The sequence below is a fragment of the Entelurus aequoreus genome, linkage group LG14 (assembly GCF_033978785.1).
Source record: "Entelurus aequoreus isolate RoL-2023_Sb linkage group LG14, RoL_Eaeq_v1.1, whole genome shotgun sequence".
In the NCBI taxonomy this organism is placed as follows: domain Eukaryota; kingdom Metazoa; phylum Chordata; class Actinopteri; order Syngnathiformes; family Syngnathidae; genus Entelurus; species Entelurus aequoreus.
Window position 1 is genome coordinate 36,613,686 of NC_084744.1, and position 20,209 is coordinate 36,633,894.

The 20,209-nt window shown below is 40.0% G+C and overlaps 1 protein-coding gene across 1 annotated transcript in view; it reads right to left on the reverse strand.

Annotated features, from left to right (window-relative positions):
• Nucleotides 1–20,209, reverse strand: part of LOC133664825 (guanine nucleotide exchange factor DBS-like) — a 49,687-nt gene that overhangs the window by 13,187 nt on the left and 16,291 nt on the right. The window contains 21 exon segments of the mRNA XM_062069760.1: nt 612–737; nt 810–902; nt 970–1,062; nt 1,144–1,213; nt 3,393–3,508; nt 3,587–3,653; nt 3,712–3,797; nt 3,877–3,935; nt 6,490–6,649; nt 6,723–6,914; nt 6,982–7,173; nt 9,264–9,383; nt 9,456–9,517; nt 9,520–9,569; nt 9,667–9,791; nt 9,882–10,031; nt 10,273–10,389; nt 10,480–10,599; nt 13,092–13,182; nt 14,165–14,279; nt 18,531–18,614. Coding sequence (XP_061925744.1) covers nt 612–737; nt 810–902; nt 970–1,062; nt 1,144–1,213; nt 3,393–3,508; nt 3,587–3,653; nt 3,712–3,797; nt 3,877–3,935; nt 6,490–6,649; nt 6,723–6,914; nt 6,982–7,173; nt 9,264–9,383; nt 9,456–9,517; nt 9,520–9,569; nt 9,667–9,791; nt 9,882–10,031; nt 10,273–10,389; nt 10,480–10,599; nt 13,092–13,182; nt 14,165–14,279; nt 18,531–18,614 — 2,288 coding nt within the window.

A 20,209-nucleotide genomic window follows, 5' to 3' on the forward strand; every position in this document is an offset into this window, starting at 1 on the left:
GAACCAATTTACAGCGATAAACAAGGGGCGGTTGTATCCAGTATATCAGATAGATATGAATGTAAGAAAAATATATTTACATCTGCATATACTCACAATAATAAACCCACTCATAACAGTATCCTATGTAATTTCTATAAATGCATTACACATTTTAAGTTATTTTATGTTTCTTCCTCTTTGTTGCACATATCAAATACACTTTATATTGTATTTATTTTTAAATTGAATGATGGTATTGCTTTGTTATTTAATTATATTATTTATTTTGGGGGAAATGGTAATGATATCAAATCAATACACCTATATACAGTATGGTATTACATGAAGATAACATGTGTAATATTGTTCTATATGCATTTGTACAAATAAAGGCGTTTCAAATAACTAGTTCTGATAAACACCTGTTCCTTTCTACAGCTGAGTAAATAAACGACTCCCTAGCTAGCTATTGTCTGTCACAAAAACAGTCAACAGACTATTTAAGATACCGTAGTGGTTTGTACTCACAAAGAAGGTATTAAAAAGTGATACGCTGTAAAATATTATAGTTGTGATTTACATTGTTCTGGCTGGCTTTTGACGGTCCATGGTTCGGGATAAGATCGTACCTCATATCCTGTAATGGCGATGAGGTGCATGGAATCATTAACAGCCTTAAGAATACCCAAGATGGACGTCAGAGCCTCCTGCAAGTCGTTGGCCCCCTCACAGCCTTTGCTGTATTTAAGCATTTCCTGCAGAGAGCAATACAAAAAAAACTTAACACTTGAGCACAAACCTTGATGAACAGATCCTGAACATGTTACCTTAAGCAGCAGTTGGTATTTGGTGATTCTCTGTACAGGCTTCAGCAGATATGAATCTAAGCCCAGTTTATGTTCAAGCTTTTTCTGACACTCCTGGTAAAATTAAAAAAAATAAGGACAAAAGAACAAGCTGATAAAGGCGAACGTGCTGAAGAAGTACCTGGAAGAAGGCGGCGTCGGAGCACTGCCTCCAGAGGCTTTCGGAGCGGGGCTTGTTGTGGCAGTACTTCTCGTAGATCTGCAGGTCTGTCATCTGAGTGAGAAAAGATAAATTGTGTCCAGGAAACATTTACAATCAATACATTTGACTGGTAGAACATGATCATTTACTAACCCTTTCCAAGAAACATCTCCCAACCAATTCTGGACAGTCGGCGTACAGCTCCAGCTCCCTCAAAAACGTCCTGAAAAACCATAGAAAAAAAAAAGATTCCAGATCTTCTAAAAATTCTAAAGGTTTTAGAGTACAAATACATAAAAAAATAACATTTGTTACATTTCTGAGTACAATGAAACCTCAAGATACCGCCATCATGCGAGACTTGAGCTCAGTGAGTTTCTGAAGCATTAATTTTTAAGTGTGTTATGCTTTTTGTTTGTCTTTTTCATGTTGAGTAAAGCCACCACACAACAATTGGCAATAACCATGACCTTTGAACAGGAAATTCAACTTATTGCGCTGATGTCTTGGCAGCACAGTACAATATGGCTAAAAGAACCTAAAAGGTCAACATCAAAACTCAAAAAAGCAGATCATAGTGTACTTAGTGTACACATATCTAAACTACCATTAATACACTCATTCACTTTTGTCACAACATCATCATCATCATCAAGTTTTTTGTTTCAAGATCAACTTCTTCTTACACTTGTATGACACATTAACTAGACCTATGAAGATTTTAATATACATTTAAAAATGTCCTAGTGGTCTAGAGTAGTAAATCTCAAACTCTGGTACATGTACCACTAGTGGTACGCGAGCTTCATCTAGTGGTACGCCAAAGAATCACTTCATTAAAGTACAGTGTTTTATTTTCCTATATTAATGTTACAGTGGCCAAAAATACTAAATATACTTGTTAAATAAAACCTCTACCTTGTTTTTGATGAATGCTTAGGGTTAGGTGGGACACACTGCCGAGGTCACCACCTCATCGCAGGGCCAACACAGATAGACAGACAAACATTCACGCTTACATTCACATACTATGGCCAATTTAGTGATGCCAATCAACCTAATTCATCATATTAATCAACAAATACTGATTGCTTAGTAGCAGCAATGTGTGTCATTTGGTAGCCAACCAACAAGATCTTGATTAGAAGCCTAGATCAGGGGTGTCCAAACTACGACTCACAGGTCATGTGCGGCCCGCAGTACGCCTTGTTACATTTTTTAATAATATTAAAGTTAATCTTAATACATTTCTTCTTATTGTCAACGTAACCAATGTCAGCCAATGATCATGTGTGTTACATTGCTACCTTAAAATCATAGCATCTATTTATATATAGTTATCCAAACAACATGGTGCAATTAAATAAAACACCACATCAAGTTTACATACATGTGCCACCACACAATCTCACTGTCCACTAAACATGTGGACATTAAAAAAAGCACCATAACCAATTCAAAATCACATCCCTCTAAATCCACTACAAAGCATGATGGGTAATAAGCAAAACGTTCTCTCGCCACACTTCCCCGTTTGGCACGTTTGATCTGAGTTTGATGTTTCTGATGGATTACAAAACATTAAGGAGCCCGTCAGGAAAAGTAAACAAGGTAACAGTTTGTCGTATGACAGCGTATTGGCGATTTCGATTTCCCCCCAAAATTCGGCTTTACCACAGGTTGTACTGTATTTGTACATGTTTGCAAACTTCCCTCTTCAATTTGGTATTAATTTAATGTGCAGTCTTAAATAATTGGGATTGCCAATCTCGCGAGAAAACAGCTGTGTAAACTTCATCAGCACACACGCACACTCCAACAGTTCAGCACACTGATGTGGAATAAATATTAAGAAACAGGTTTTATCTGAAAAAAATCACTATAAGTTAGTGTAACTTTCTTTATACAGTGCTGATGGTAGTCTAGTAATGTAGCTATTTTAAGACTTTTACATTACACTAAACTCAGATGGATGGATGGATGGATGGATGGACAGATGATAGATAGATAGATAGATAGATAGATAGATAGATAGATAGATAGATAGATAGATAGATAGATACATAGATAGATAGGCTACCAACCAATTTTTTTAGCCCAATGTGACCCTTGATTCTAAAAGTTTGGGCACCCAAGGCATAGATGATTCACACATGAGAATAGATTTACCTAGGGACAGGCTAATGCCTTCTATTAATGTATTTCCAAACAATTTAAGACACCAGTGAAACCCCCATAATGTCTTAAAACAAACATTATGTGATTAAGTGAGGCTGGTCCAAGGTCGCCATGGCAATAAAAGACATGCTTGTATCCTCATTGCAAGTGAGAGTTTTCAAAGCCATCATTAATTGCTATTCATTTTGAGTGAAACAAAATAGTATTAGAGGGCGTTCATTCACCTCTTGTGGAAGTGGTAGATTTCAGGCATGTTGCCAAACAGAACTTCCTTTTTGTTCTGCAACGAAGCGGGGATGAGGTGCGCCATTGCTAGGTTATCCATCTCGGAGGCGTAACCCTGCAATAAACATAACTCTGTAATACTAACGACACACAGAAATAAAAACAGCCTTCATAAGGGGAGTTAAATAAACACCTGTAACACACACAGCAGCTCCTCGACGTAAGCTCTCTCAGTTTCCAGCAGCTCGTTCATGACGTGCCTAAAAGAGAAATAATTTCTCAATCCATCTGTTGAGGATTTCCCGGATGATGTCTCACCTCCTCAGCACAGCCAAGTTCTCGTCCTCTTCCGACAGAGAGCCGTGTCTGCAGTTACCGTGTCCGTTCTGTAGCTGCTCGTCCCCCTATAGGACAGAAAACAAGATTGAATGAACCGATATGGAGCAAATGCTCGTCAATACAAATCAAATCACGTCTACTCACTTTCTCAGAACTTCCAGTGTTTCCCACGGAGGCACTCCGATCCAGTTTACCTCTATGCGCTGCAGCGGGAGATGAGTCATGTAGAATATGATAGCATGATTATGTCATACATACATCCACCTGCCGCCTCATTAGGCACACTTCCATAATGCGTTAATGAGATTCTATTATCTTTGTGCCGCATGGTGGTACTGTTGCTGTTCTCAGTCAAGCACAAGAAGAGGGCAAGACAACTCATTGTGGTTTGGGAAGCCCTATGAGGCAATTGTGATTCAGGGCTATACAAATAAATTGAAATTGCTTGATTTGTTGGTATAGAAACAGTAGCGTTAGAGATTAAAAAAAAAAAGACTTAGGCATTTAAAAAACATAACACACTAAATATGACTGTAATTAATGACACTCAAAGTTCAATATAGTGCGGTCCTACATAACGCGATCGTGCCATGGCCTTTTTTCCACCAGAGTCAATCGCGTTGTTTTCACCAAATTATCGCGTAAAAACAAACTTACACAAAAAAATCTTTATGAAAGTCTCCAAAAAGAAGTAAATAAAAAACAAATAATATTGACTCATCTATGTCTGAGTCAATCTAACGCCCGACCCATTCTGTGACGTGGAAGCCCAATCCACCATTCACATCACGTAACGTGAGGACACGATCCACCAAGCTGGTTTAGGGCAGCTGAGCTACGCGCATAACTTTAGGGAAAAATATAAGGATTTCTACATAACGCGATCTCGGAAATAACTCGATCGGTATTTTATGGATCGGAATTTTGAGTGATTTGACACACCTGGTTTTGAACATTTTGACCCTGTTACATGGTTAAATAAGCACCGATGCATGAGGTATTGCTTTGATGGTCAGTTGCTAGTTAGCTAACAATTTCCATAAATGTATGTTGCCTCTTGTTGCCAAGTCCACTTGCATTGGGACCAGTCAGAACGAGAAAATCGGGCAGACTTTACTTTAACTATTGTGAGAAAAGACATCCGAGTTTCTTCACTGTATTGTAAAGGTGTACCTAATAAAAGTATCAATGCGCTCATACGATCAGGTGTGCAGTGAGCCCAAGCAGACAGAGTGAATACACCCTCCATCCATCCATCTTCTTCCGCTTATCCGAGGTCGGGTCGCGGGGGCAGCAGCCTAAGCAGGGAAGCCCAGACTTCCCTCTCCCCAGCCACTTCGTCCAGCTCCTCCCGGGGGATCCCGAGGCGTTCCCAGGCCAGCTGGGAGACATAGTCTTCCCAACGTGTCCTGGGTCTTCCCCGTGGCCTCCTACCGGTCGGACGTGCCCTAAACACCTCCCTAGGGAGACGTTCGGGTGGCATCCTGAGCAGATGCCCGAACCACCTCATCTGGCTCCTCTCGATGTGGAGGAGCAGCGGCTTTACTGTGAGCTCCTCCCGGATGGCAGAGCTTCTCACCCTATCTCTAAGGGAGAGCCCCACCACCCGGCGGAGGAAACTCATTTCGGCCGCTTGTACCCGTTATCTTGTCCTTTCGGTCATAACCCAAAGCTCATGACCATAGGTGAGGATGGGAACGTAGATCAACCGGTAAATTGAGAGCTTTGCCTTCCGGCTCAGCTCCTTCTTCATCACAACGGATCGATACAGCGTCTGCATTACTGAAGACGCAGCACCGATCCGCCTGTCGATCTCACAATCCACTCTTCCCTCATTCGTGAACAAGACTCTGAGGTACTTGAACTCCTCCACTTGGGGCAGGGTCTCCTCCGCAACCCGGAGATGGCACTCCACCCTTTTCCGGGCGAGAACCATGGACTCTGGCTTGGAGGTGCTGATTCTCATCCCAGTCGCTTCACACTCAGCTGCGAACCGATCCAGTGAGAGCTGAAGATCCTGGCCCTAATAGACTATAATAAATTTTCATAATGGTCTATACCAGAGGTTCTTAACATTTTTGACATCGTGGCCCTGGGCCCACTCAAATATTAACACTGAATTTGGCCCTAGTGTGTGAATGTGAGTGTGAATGTTGTATGTCTATCTGTGTTGGCCCTGCGATGAGGTGGCAACTTGTCCAGGGTGTACCCCACCTTCCACCCAAATGCAGCTGAGATAGGCTCCAGCAACCCCGCGATCCTGAACGGGACAAGCGGTAGAAAACGGATGGATGGATGGATGGAAATCTTACTTTTGATTTTAATTATATTCAATAATTATAGCTAACCTACTTACACCTTGTCAAATGATATGAAAGCATGTGCTAATCACAAAGATTATTATTTATTTAACAAATAACCCTTAGGCTTAGGTCAGGTTGATTAAATATCAACCAAACATACTGCATAAGAAGGGACTCATAGATAACTGACGAAAAATAAATGTATATACAATTATTTTTTGCTAAATTAAACCAAATTATTAATACATGTTTCCTAACAAAACTGTAAATAAAATTCATGAGCATAAAAAAAATACAGCTTCCCCACTTTAATCATAATTTTTGCGCTCAAGAAACTTCTCTATGACGTTAGCTCCAGACTTATTCTGTTTGTTTGAGATTGTCATTACTGCCCTGGCCCTATTGTTAGGAAACACTGGTCTATACTCAATGGCTTTCTCTTATTAGGACTGACCTGGTGAGCTGAGGGGAGATTTGATGAAAGCTTCAGGTCGTGGGGCTACTGGCTGCACTGGTCTGGTCTGCTTGGCTGCCAACTTATTCAGGCTGACCCTCCTCTTGTCGAACATCTCTTGCATGGACGCCTGCTTCTGGAAGACCTTCTCCACTTGGTCCTATTCAACATCGATGATTTTGAATGTCAGGACATTGTAGGAGGTGGGTGTCCCATTTAGCTGGGGGTCTTACCTTGAGCTGCTGGTTGAGCACTTCCTCATAATCTCTCCAGATGTTACTAGGATCCGACAATCGTTCTTGGTCTGCTTCGGCCAGGAAACCCTCCAGCTCCTGCAGGGCTAACTCTGCCCCTTCGTGTGATTGACACTTGTCCACGGGCTGAGACGCCAGAAGGTAAATACCGTCGTCGCACCATTTTGAAGCCTGTCGATTACAGCGAGATAAAGCATGAGAAAAGTGTGTATGTGTGTTGGGTTGTGTAGATCCTCACCCTCTCTAAACAGCCATGCAGCTCTCGGGCTTTGAGCAGCTGCTCCTTCTTGGCCTTCAAGTCGGCACTCAGGACCTGTCCTACCGCTCGGAGCTCGCTACTTTTGGGCAGAATAGAATCCTGAGCATAGTGAGCCTTCTCGATGAGGTCGTCACCTTCTCGCGCCAAAGCCAGAGCTCTGTCCAGGACCTCCTGTGGGCCACAATCACAATTTATTATTGTTTGCTTAAAAAGAGCACAGAAAAGGAACCATATTTAGCAACATAAATAAATGTTCAAAATAGACCGAAAAGTAGAATCATGCGATTTTACCAAAAACAGTAAATTTTATTTTATTTTTGCAAATGGCTTTACCTCCAATTAAATCCAATGGCTTATTAGTAATTACTGTCAATTAATACCTGTGTCCAAACTAACTACCAGCGTGTGGTCTACAAAAGCAAATAACCCATATCTCTAATTAGTGCTGGGTCAATGCGTGTTATACTTGCCGTACTATTGTCTACAATAACTTTATCAGCCCTATAAATGCTGTGTCAGCAGTTTACTTCTTACCGCTATTACAACCTTGGCTCTTTTGCTGCTGTGTTACACAATATACTTGGTAATAAATTACCATATTGAAGGAATGTGATTACCCTTTGATAAAAAAGGAGGAAAACTGACCAAAAAAAAGACGAACATTTCTATCGGCGCAATGTGCTGCCACCTAAGTCCTGTAAGAAAATTTCCAAAATCAAGACTACATTTCCTGCATTTCTACACTATATTTTACCTTTAGATTTTTTTTTTTTTTAATAGAGGTTTATTTGAAATAGGGACAGATACAGAAACACAGACATCTGAAACAGTTATCCGATGCATGCATCACAGTGTTTGTAGCCAATTGTTATCTACCAACCTCTTTTGGCTGTCTTTTCGACACTTACCGGTACATGTCCTATGTAATGTACCACACAAATTTACTAACATTATTATCATTGAAAATTTAATGTAAAATTATAACATTTATAACATGCATGCAAACAACTTAGAAAACGTTTCCCATTCGGCAACTATCCTGTAGCCACGCCCCATTAGGGAATATACTTCTGATGTGACCTTTGTTTACATCCGTCAGGTCAAAAATATACATTCTCGCTGGCTACTAATAAATACTCTAGAACTACAACGGGAACGGTGTTCGGATTGTAATATTCCAAATAAAGCCATCAATGCTGTGTTTTGGAGAGCAAACGAAGGCAAAAAGAAAGCTAGCTAGCTGGTTGGCAAACGAGTAAGCTTCTTGTGGTGCTCCTAGTTGTCTTCCGTCCTGCAACTCAGTGCGGCGTTTAGGCAAGAAGAACTGTGAGTACCTGCGGCTGAGGCGAACGTTTAACAAATTGAGTTTAGATCGTATTTCTATTGAGATTTTATTAAAAAAACGTGGAAGTGATATTTTGACGTGAAAAAGAATGCTTACGTGGACATGTCACAAGAGAGCTACATTTTCCATTCTTCCATTCCACTCTAATTTTTTATACAAGTTAAAACATCCATCTATCCATCCATTTTCTACCGCTTGTCCCTTTCGGGGTCGCGGGGCGTACTGGAGCCTATCCCAGCTGCATTCGGGCGGAAGGCAGGGTACACCCTGGACATGAACTTGTTATATATAATATCAGCCAATCAGCAAATATTAACCTCTGTCCAATTACTACCTGCTTTCAATTAACTGTCAGGCTTGTCCCTGACAGTTTGGCTATGTTTTAGTTTTTCCTCTGCGTTTGTCTTAGTTTCCTGTCAGTGCTTTTATTTTGTCTTCATTTCCTGATTATGTTCCCTGAGTGTTTTGTCCCCTCAGCTGTGGCTGATTGGCACCTGGCCACACCTGGTGCCAGTCAGCCAGCTGCTATTCAAACCTGTCCTGCCCTCCAGTCACGGCTGGATCATTGTCATTACTATACTTGTCACTTACCTTCTACCTATTTGTCGTTGTAGCTCCGTCTACTTTTGTCCACTCCGCTTTAGTCATAGTTCCTTCGTGTCAGAGTAAGTGTTTTTGTTTATTGTCCACAGTTAGCCTTTGTGCTATTTTAGTTTATAGCTTAGTTTGTTCTCCGCCTTGTGCGCGCCTTTTGTTTGTTCCCTTTTGTTTGTTTTTTGCTATAGTACCTGTATTAAATCATGTTTTCCCATTCAATGCCTGCCATCATCTCTGCACCTTGGGGTTCGTCACCTATAAACTCTGACATTAACTCTTCAATTAAAGCATACATTGGGATGATGAAGGCTTCACTTACACTGACTGTCTCCTCATAGGTGGTGAGCTCGCTTAAGATATGGTCAGCATGGACGGGGCTGATGCCCACCTCCGAGAAGGTGGACACTTTCTCCAACACCTGATCCAGCAGAACTCTAACCTGGAGGCACAAACGCAACACATTTAAGACAAGGAACAGAGACGTCAGCGTGAGTGCATCCGATCCACTCACCTCCTTGTAGTTGTCCTCAAAGTGACGCAGCTGGAGACATTGCTCCAGTTTGGACCGGTGCTTCCCCAGAATTCGTCAAAAGCTATTTCGGTCTCATCCACCTGAGAGAGCAATCTGATAGATGACAGGAAATGATGGTTAAAAAGGGATGTGAGCGCAAGAGATGCTGACTGGTTGCTTTGTGAGTCTGGTGCCGATCCAGACCACGTACCTCTGCACTGTTGCCAGGTTCTCCAGTTCGTCTTGGTTCATGTTGTGGTCGGGGTTCTGCATCACAGGCTCGTTAATGCTCTCCAGCAGCCTCCTGCCATGCCTCAGAGACACCAGCAGATCATCCTGCACAATCGCACAAAGACCCAACTGTATTCTCCACAAAAGTCTACTTGTGTGACAAATAAAAGAATTGTGTGTGCATGTGTGTTGTACCTTCATCTTGTCTCTCTTGCTGCCGTGTGCACTGAGCAGGATGGTGGTGGCCTGGGTCTCATTGGGGAGTTCTGTTTCTGCCAGCTCAGCACCAAAAGACTGCAGGGCCTGGGCCGTCTTCTTCACCATCAACGCAAATCCTTCGATGGCCTGCCATCACCATAAACAAATAGATGAATGTTAAACATTGATAACATGCTGTAAGAATACAATGTATGAGACTCCTGCCTTTGCTGCTATCTTGTGACCACATAGTGATACTACATAAGAGCTTCATATACACAGTAACATAACAGAAAAAAATACAGAAATACATTTAAAATACTTAATGAATTATCAATTTAGCCAATATTAATTAAGTACAAATCTGTTCAAGTTAGTATATAAATACCGTGCGGTGAGAGATCCACTTCTGGTGACAGTACACCTGTGTCCCCCCAAGTTCATGGGTCAGCTGTGTGTGGTCGATGTACGAGTGAAGCTCACTTACTGAGCTCAGCATGATCACCTGGAGGACACACATATAGTACATTCTCCAGAAGACCTTTGCAAAAACAAACTGGGTCACTTAAGGAGACGGAAACACGCGTAGACGTACTGGCACTTTCATCTTGAACTCATCTTTGTTGAACTTGAAGAGGATGTCGGAGAGCGTGCGCTGGAACAGGGTGGTGGGCCTCAGGACCAGAACCAGCTGGAGGTTTCCAGGGAATGAACCCTAAAATGACACCAATAACAATGTTATAAGAGGAGAATCAATATAAGCGCTGTATCAAATTCTGCTTGGATAAATATGATAATGCTCAGTTTCTAGTTGGATAGGTGACTCAGCACAGTCTTTTAAGGCCAATTGTTTTCTCTGAAGCACAGACCTTTGCCAGGATTGAACGATCAACAAATGAAACAAAAAAATGTTGTATCTAATTGTCTCACCACATCATCCATTTCTGCAATGAGCTGTAAGTGTTCTGACGAGAACGAGGCAGTAGATGTTGTAACAAACATTTTGTGTCATAAAAACACAAAATGAGTACAAGCCACACTTAAGGCACAGACTCAATATAATCGGGTATATTATGTATATAATTAGTTAATATTAATTATAATTAATATTATGTATATTATACACACACACACACACACATATTTGAGATCTAAAATTATACATTTTAAATCAATATTAAAAAAATCTGCATTTTCACCCTGATCCGCACCAAAATGTATAGGTTCTAGTTGTCTGGTTTTTGCATAATCATGCAAACAAAAAACTATAACAAACCAACAGCAATCAAAACAATAGTTATATACAATGATAGGATGGCGTTTGTATTCATTATTAACACCACCATGTCTCATTTTAGACCAAAGGAGGACAGAGAGCTCCTCTTCACCAGCCGTGCAGGAGAGATAAAGCTGATTTAATTTAAACCGAACAACCATCCTCCATCAGTGTCTCCAGAGAGCAGCTCTGCCAGCAAATAATCACATCCCATTCATTTCACTCCATTTTCTTGTTCTCTCCGCAGTAGAACATGACTGATTTAACGTAAAACTGGGAAGAAAGCAATAAACGACTGGTGATCTTAACATATTCTATCCAAATAAAGGAGCTGTTTCCTGTTCCGCATCAGCAGAAAGAAACAATAGCTGGCAGGGGAGATGGAAGATCCAGATTTCTGATATCATCTTGTTTTATGTGCACTATTCATCATTCAGTAGAAACAGAGAGAGAGAGAGAGAGAGAGAGAAAGAGAGAGAGAAGGAGAGATGGCGAAAGGCGGGAAACAACATTTATTTCAATCGTAATACAGTGGAACCTCTATGTTTATTCCCCAAATGTAATTGGCAAAATCTGTTTCAGGATCAAATTGTCAACAGAATACAAACAATAGTAACAAACAGTCGCTTCACATAAAGACTACAATATTGTTTATTATTTAATACCTTACAGGGAGTAAACCTATATTGCCATACAAGATGTACACAGACTAATCTAAAATGCAATAATGTTGAATTTCTATTGTGTTGTCCCTCAAAATATATACTCTAATAAAATTGATGTGCTTACTTGTATGAGATACTCCAGTCTTTAGGTGAAGCAACTCAATCTAACCTAGCATATGTTACTAGATTTTGGTGAAAAGTTGATTTTAAATATGAACAATTCGGAGGTCAACCAGCAACCTGGAATGATGTTCAACCTTGTAGGTTTCGGTGTACAGTACTAGGATTTATGTAAATACCGTTAGCGCAACGAGTGGTTTCTCATACATTCAAGCAAAAAAATTACCAAAATAAAATAATCAGCAACATTTGAAAAATTAAGCAAAACAATATAATGGAACAGGAAAAATATATGTTGATACTAAGGATGAACGATATTAAAATTTCATATCAGGATTATTGTGACCAAAATGATCCCGATTATCATTATCATCGCGTTATTGCTGAATGTGCTCAGAAAGTACTTATGCACAAATTGTAATCTATGGTTATTTTAAATAACTAATGTCACATAATAACACCTTTGTGTCATATTCCTCGAAGTATATATTGACATATATATATATGTCAATGTTCACAATTGAATATATTGCTCATGCATGTGTTTATATAAGTTAAGATTGTGGTATGTTGTTTCTTAATGGGGAAATACTTTAATCTTGGTGTCAAAGTGCAGTTATAAATCACAGTTTTTCGATATTTTTAATTTAAAAGGGTAATACTAACCGTTGAGGGTTTTACCTTGGTTATCATTAATAATACTGTTTATTGTTACATCCCTAGTTGATACAAATAACACAGATTTGTCTTTAAATATATGTATACTGTCATACACATTTTTTTGTCTACATACATGGGAAACACAAACGGCTTGATTTAACTGTTAAGTTTATGTCAATTTGCACAATTTGCTATAAGTTTCAATTTTCATCACATTTTTCCTCTTTGCTTAGACCCTTTTGTGATTGTATCACACAAAAACAAAAACTAAAACATGCTTGTGGATGCTGAATGAGATAAAAACCTTGGGAACATGTGTTCCTTTCCAGCTATGGAGATTGTACAAATGGCGCAATAATCAGCACAATTATGGGGTACATTAATGGAGATTGCACCCCAAGGGATACCTTTATCTGACTGTGTATAGGTAAGTGTCTCTCACTCAGAGGGAGTTTCAAACATTCCCAAAACAAAACGCGTGCTCACCGCGATCCGAAGCAGGGTCCCTTTGACGGCCGCCCATCGGTCCTGCCGGCGATCGATGACAAGAATGAAGCCCACGTCCGTTGATGGCAAACTGGTTAACAAACAATAGAAAACAAACCCTTTACAAAAAACATTTACTACAAAAAAGGAGCTAGGAAAGGCAAAACCATTTGTGAGTCAAGTGATAAAGCTACGTTGTGTCGTTTGTTGTGTCGCTCCTTATCTTCTCAAGCAGGGGTACACCTCCTGGTGACTTGGCCCCGATCCTCCCCTCCCTGCGCCCACCCTCCACAATGGATGCCCACTTTGATGGGAAATTAACTCGCTCCACTGGCACAAACTCAGCTGACAATCCTTATGGCCTCATCAGCAAACATCCTCCTTGCATGCATTTGGGGAACAGCCGTCCTCAAGCGGGGCAACAAAATAAAAAACTCAAGTCATCATCCACAAAAGGTACAGTAGACCCCACTATGTAAACACTTCATGTGCTCAGCCTCAGCCCCGCCTACTTTCCCCCTCTCCAGCATCTGCCAGCTGTCCAATGAGTGATGGAGGCTGCTGGGGATGTGAGCCAATCGCAAGGTTGCTGCAAGTGATGAGCAGTTCCTTGAACGAGACTGATGCTGGGGGGAGGGGTGGTCGCAGACATTGCCCCCCCATAAACCCGGTGTCTATAGTCACAATGGTCTTTTAGTCATATAGACCAAAATATTGGAAATACTGCTAAGTATGATGGACTGTGGAAAAATAACAACTTTGTATTAGATCTCATTAGGCCAGATTCATGATGAACCTCAGTGAATCGCGGTGCTAAAGGTCACGGCATACACATGTAGAATCAAGCCCCACGAGGAGGACAACCTGAACCCTCTTGTATAATCACAACATCTTGAGGCTCATCACATGCTCTTTGAAACGGGACACGCTGAATAATGTCAGTTAGCTTTCGGGCTCGTTGTAGTTTAATCAGCGTTTAAATCAGATCCAGTCTCTCTGAAGCAGAAAGACGACATTTTGTCTCATTTGTGTCTGCAGCAGCAAGTCTGTCTGGTAACATGGAGGTGGCAAACCTGGGTACACTGGTCAGGTAGGTGAGCACGTTATGAAACTCTCTGTCCGTGATCTCGCCAAAAGCTGGGAATTCCGGGAACACGATGATGGGGCTGCCGTTGTCTCCCCTGCCTCCTGCAATACATAAAAGATGTACATTAAAAAAAAATTGTTTTTATCCTGTTGCTGTTCTTTTTGGTCATTGCTACTTCAACATGTGCAAAATGCATCTTTTAACAGAAACATGTGTCCGTAAACACCAAAGGAGAAAATAAATTATCTATCAGCTCCCACACACTTGCATGACACCTTTGTAAAATAAACAAACAAAAAAAGGCAGGCTTCACTGCATATCTTAAAAGAAAGCTTGAAGCTTTGCCAACCATATCCGACAACCAGCTACAGCTTGTTTGTTTTACAGTACGTTTGATCATTTAATGACGTTCATCTGCAGCAGATAGGCTAACCTAGCATAGTGTTGCTGTTAACATGTGAGTGTAATGTTAGCACTGTAGCTAAGATAGCTCTGCTAGTGTTGCTAACATTTGTGTCCTCCTGTCTCAATCCTTATTGTTACGCTGTTGTATGTGATTTACGATATGTATTATCTATTACGTGCAGACTTACATTGTATATTTAAAAAATGGATCAAGTAGTTTACACGATAGCGGTTCCTGGAGCCACACTATTGTGAATAAACACAGCTTACTCGCATTATGGCTACAGACACACACAATGGTGCGTTCCCAGTAGGAAATAAAATTCCAGCCTCAAGGCTATATTTTGGACAGAACACTTTTAATACATACAAATGTAGGCTTATTCAAAATTGTCAGGTGGTAACTGAGTTAAAGTGCTTAGAGGCTCTAGGCAGGAAAAATCTTAAATATTTCACTACAATTTTTTTAGGCCACTTATTTACATCAGCATTCTAAATTGCTTTTCAATAAGACCGTAATTGCAAATTCATTAAAAAAATGGTATTGATTTGACACGTGCAAAAATATTCCTTATTTTAGATGTATCACTCTTTCCTAAAATGTTTGATATAACACGTTTAAAAAAAAACAATACACAAAAATATACGTTGCTGAGTTCAAACATGACTGCACGGACAATCACACCTTTTTTCACACACTATCTCCCTCCTTGTGTTTAACAGCTGCTCTGTCAGCACATGTGCCCAGAATATCAATCCCGTCTGCTTTTTTCTTCTCTCGTCGCTATGGCAACAGCAAGTGCGCGGTCATGCTTTTAATAATGTCCGCTCAGATCTTTTCCTGCAAGATGGTTCCTCGCCATTCTGGTGCAAGGTCACTAAGGGGGGGGCGTTTATGTAAAGGAAACACTTGCAGGTAGAGGAATATTTTAATTTACGATTAAAAAACTAAACAAATGAAGGCAAGCATGCACGCAACAATCATATGCATCTCTAAGAAAATAATATGGTCCAAAAAAGAGAAGATGAGACTGTGTCGTTTGCTGTGTCAAGAAAGAGATTAGGAAGTAGTGGCGTCATTTGAATCATAACCGGCCTGAACAAAAATAGGCCAGAGGCACTATGCAAATGTGAAATAATGCTGACGCATGTGTCAGACTGGAAAACTGCTGCCATCACTGATTTGCAAAAGGAAGAGAAAATTGTGTTTAAAAATGCACCTGCTAGAACACCAGCAAAAACATCTTGATTTGACCTTTGACTTCAGCTAGCTCAAGTATTTACATCATATATCATTCAAAAATGCTCTTCTGATTCTTGGGGTGACGATTAGAATTTGATTTTAATTTAAATTCAAACCGATTCTCGCAATATACTATTTAGTGTATGCATTATATTAATCTCCTCAACACAGATTACAAGTTTCAAAAAGCTCATCTGGCTGCTGAAGTATGACGTGCACGCGCAGTGAGTCAGCACACAGATGGCGTAAAAATGTTGTTTTAAAATAAATTTGGACGTGGATTAATTACCTACTATGAAAATATATACGGTATATATTAGGGATGTCACGGTATGAACATTTCTTATCACAGTTATTGCGACCAAAATTATTGGTACGGTTATCATTATTATCGTGGTATTTTTAAATGTGCTCAAAATTAAAAAAAAATACTTATACTGAAATCTTTTAACCACGTTTTTTTTTTTTTTTTGTCCTGTCCAGCTTCTCAGGCAAATCATATAGTAGATGTAGATGCCCATATCGGCTGTTCAGATTTACTTTACAAAAGAGAAGTGTAGGATACTTCTCTTGTTGCTTTATTTGTATTTGACTTTATTAAATGTATTTATATTATCATTTGGTGCAACCGGGCCGGAGCAGGAGGGGATAGAAAGAGAAAAAAGGAAGTCAGAGGGGGGAATTGTGGGGACAAGAGGGGGATTAGACAGAGAGACAAAAACAACAACAGCAAACACAACAACAACAACGATAGAGCAACATCAGCAAATACGACATGTACAAATATGATTGTAAAAGTAATAGCAAATAAGCAGTTAGCAAAAATAAAAAATAATACAGAAATGACAATGAGCATTATTACACTAAAAATGGAGCAATACGAATACCAATAGAAATAGCGCTATTGATAATGAACAATACCAATACTTTACCTGTATTATCAACAATACATTAAGTTTTATCTTAAAAAACACAACACATTCGAAATTATTTCCTTTGTAGGAGAAACATTATTGTAGACAAAAACACTGTTTCAGGGACCTCAAGTAGAAATTGAATGTGCATACGAAAGCAACAAAAGCATTTTAGACAAAGTAATGTGGCAGAAAAAAACAAAAACATAATTGAATAAAATAAATGTGAAAATTGTGCAAGATAGCACTTTATGGACATAAAAGATAAACAAATAAAAACAAATGTAAGAATTTTGCAAGGGGGTCCCTGATGGCCATAAGACGTAACTGAATTTTTTGTCCATATAGATAAAAATAGTGTTCAGAGTTTTGTTGGCCAACAAAAGTGATACCTCTCACATCGAATACACAATCTTCACAGCCTGCGTTCAGTTCGATGAGATGACAAAACATTACAGCTAGTATTAATGGGTTTTGAACACTGATACAGTTTACAGTTAAATAAAGGACGAGTGAGCATCTAAGTAAACAAACTAAAGACTTAATAAAAAAGTTGTGGCAACGTTCCCGACAAATAATCTGCTTTCCTCAGGTCATTAACTCTTAGTCACAGCTGATGGTCCTGTATTGAGAAAATAAAAGTAACATCAAATAGTTTTTACTCTTTTGCTGTATACTTTTAGTATGGGACTAATGCGTCTGTCTCCAATATTGTCCACACCAGTCGCCATCTAAAAACAGCAGTGCGCTCTTAAACGCACGCAGAGACTCAACGGAAATGAAGCTCGGGAACATGAAGTTAAACCAACCGCTGTGCTCTCTGTACTCCTAGGGAAAATCTCCGTAGCAAAGTCCGTATAGTTGGGTTCCGCCATGTTTTTTCAAGCAGAAAGATACTAGTGCGCATGCGCCAGTGCTGCTGTGATGTCGTTTCCAGGAAGTAGGCAGTGTTGCCCAAAATGATGGTTTTTAGGTCATAATATTTAAACGGTATTACTAACCGTCCGGAATTTTACCGCGGTTTACCATTACATCCCAGTATGTATATATATATATATATATATATATATATATATATATATATATATAGACCGTATCCCTGGTTTCAATCCCGGCCTCGGGATCTTTCTGTGTGGAGTTTGCATGTTCTCCCAGTGACTGCGTGGGTTCCCTCCGGGTACTCTGGCTTCCTCCCACCTCCAAAACCATGCACCTGGGGATAGGTTGATTGGCAATACTAAAGTGGCCCTAGTGTGTGAATGTGAGTGTGAATGTTGTCTGTCTATCTGTGTTGGCCCTGTGATGAGGGTGTAGCGCCCGAATGCGACCCCAAAAGGGACAAGCGGTAGAAAATGGATGGATGGATATATATATATATACATACACACACTCACACATAATATATATATATATATATATATATATATATATATATATATATATATATATATATATATATATATATATATATATATATATATATATATATATATATATATATATATATATATATATATATATATTTTTTTTTTTATTTATTTTTTTTTTCCTTTTTTAAAGCAGAGTCATTAAACAACTGTCGTTTTGCACCTCAAACAAAAGAAACCATTCTCGGTTGTGGCACGTACTACCTAAGAGGAATAATACTTGAGTCCTACACCATCCCCTCAGACAAGAGCTGTCCTATCTAGCCATGAGCATGGTCTGATGAAGCCTGTGGTAAAAGGGGGACCCTCTTTGAAAACATGAATTAAAGTATTTATAGGCATAATAATAATGATGAATGTTACCTGTAAGAAAAGCGAACTGCTTCCTGAGTTCAGGCGTGATATCAGCGGCACGCAGAGGACTGCTGTCCAGTTGCATGATCTCATCTGCAGGAAAGAGACAACAACATGAAAGTGTATGAACAATTATCCCTTTCTTAATGAATATACATATAACCAGCTACAGTACATCACACTGACTTAGGAACATGTCAAACCCTTTAGGCAGTGTTTGTTGGATTGAAATTGGAAAGCTGAGCGTTGGAAAAAGCAAACAAATCAATAGACTAACAATCAGTGGTCAAACCAAAGGAGCAATGTTGAAGAAAAGTCGAGGAGGCTCGTGACCAGTCGCATCAAGAGGACTAACGAACCACATGACACCATTCTGATTTCATTTGGAAAAGCTTTTGGTTATGATGGACCTGAAATGGCAGGGTGGGAACTATATTTGTTACTGATCCTAATTGACCACAAATGCATTCACTCATTCATCGCCTATACTGCATGTCCTCATTATGGTCAAGGGTGAGCTGGAGCCTATCCCCGCTGACTTTGGGCTGCGGATACAACCTGGACTGTACGACCAGTCAGTCACAGGGAACATATAGACAAACAACCATGCACACTCACACCTCTGGATAATTTAGAATCTCCAATTAGCCAAAACATGTCAGAGTAAGTGCAGAAAACCCATGCACAAACGCGAAGCAACAATCACAGAGATTCAACAATGGCAATTTGAACCCTTCTTATCCGGCCTGTGAGCCCAACATGCTAACCACTAGGCCACCCAAATGCCGTTATTACATAATTCATACCACCTTTTATTCTGACTTTTTCACAGCAAAGGTTTTGCTGCTTTTCATGTAACTTGGTAAAAGGGTGGAGCCAGGGCTAAGGAAGAAGGTGCAGATACAGTCATTTATTTCTCCCGCTTAATATCAGTACAGCATCAATGGAATACATACATTATTAGGCAAACTAGCCTGGTAGCACATAAGGAAGTGTCTTCTTTACACCAGAGAACAGCTGGTGCCATGACAGGTGAGTCAAAACAGCATCTATTAAAAAGTTTAACTCTGAGGCTGACCTACAGGAGGGGTGTTTTTGTACATGCTAGCGGCAGCGACAACAGTGAACACCGTAAAGCATGCTCAAATGTGCATGCTATTTTAGCACTAATCCTGTCTGGACTCACTGTCTGACATTGGAAGAAAATACTGGGCTGATACCCACTTTGCAGCTAGAACTGCTGACATTCTTCCACAGTAGGAAAACTTCCGGCAATATTTTGTCGATACAATGAGTTAAGAAGTCACTTGTATTCATCCCTAAGGTGTTCCCAGTGAATCCCCCCCCCCCCCCCCCACATTTAACTCATCCAAATATGTCTTTATAGACTTTGCTTTTTGCACCAGAAGAATCGTTCCCACAAAAATGGAAAAATACTATTTTGTCCAAAATGTGATCACATCAAAGAATTAGTGATCTGTTTAGTGAAGCAGGTGGTTTGAAGCTGCATGTGCATGACAGCGGGGGGGATGGTGCTCTGATTAGACCAATCTGACACCTAAGGAAAACAAACTGGTCACATGACCTCAGTGCTCTTGCGTAATAAGTATCACATAATAATAATAGCATTATTATTATTATGCCAACTAAAACCTTTTTGGAGGCTTTAAGTCACACAACAGGAGGCA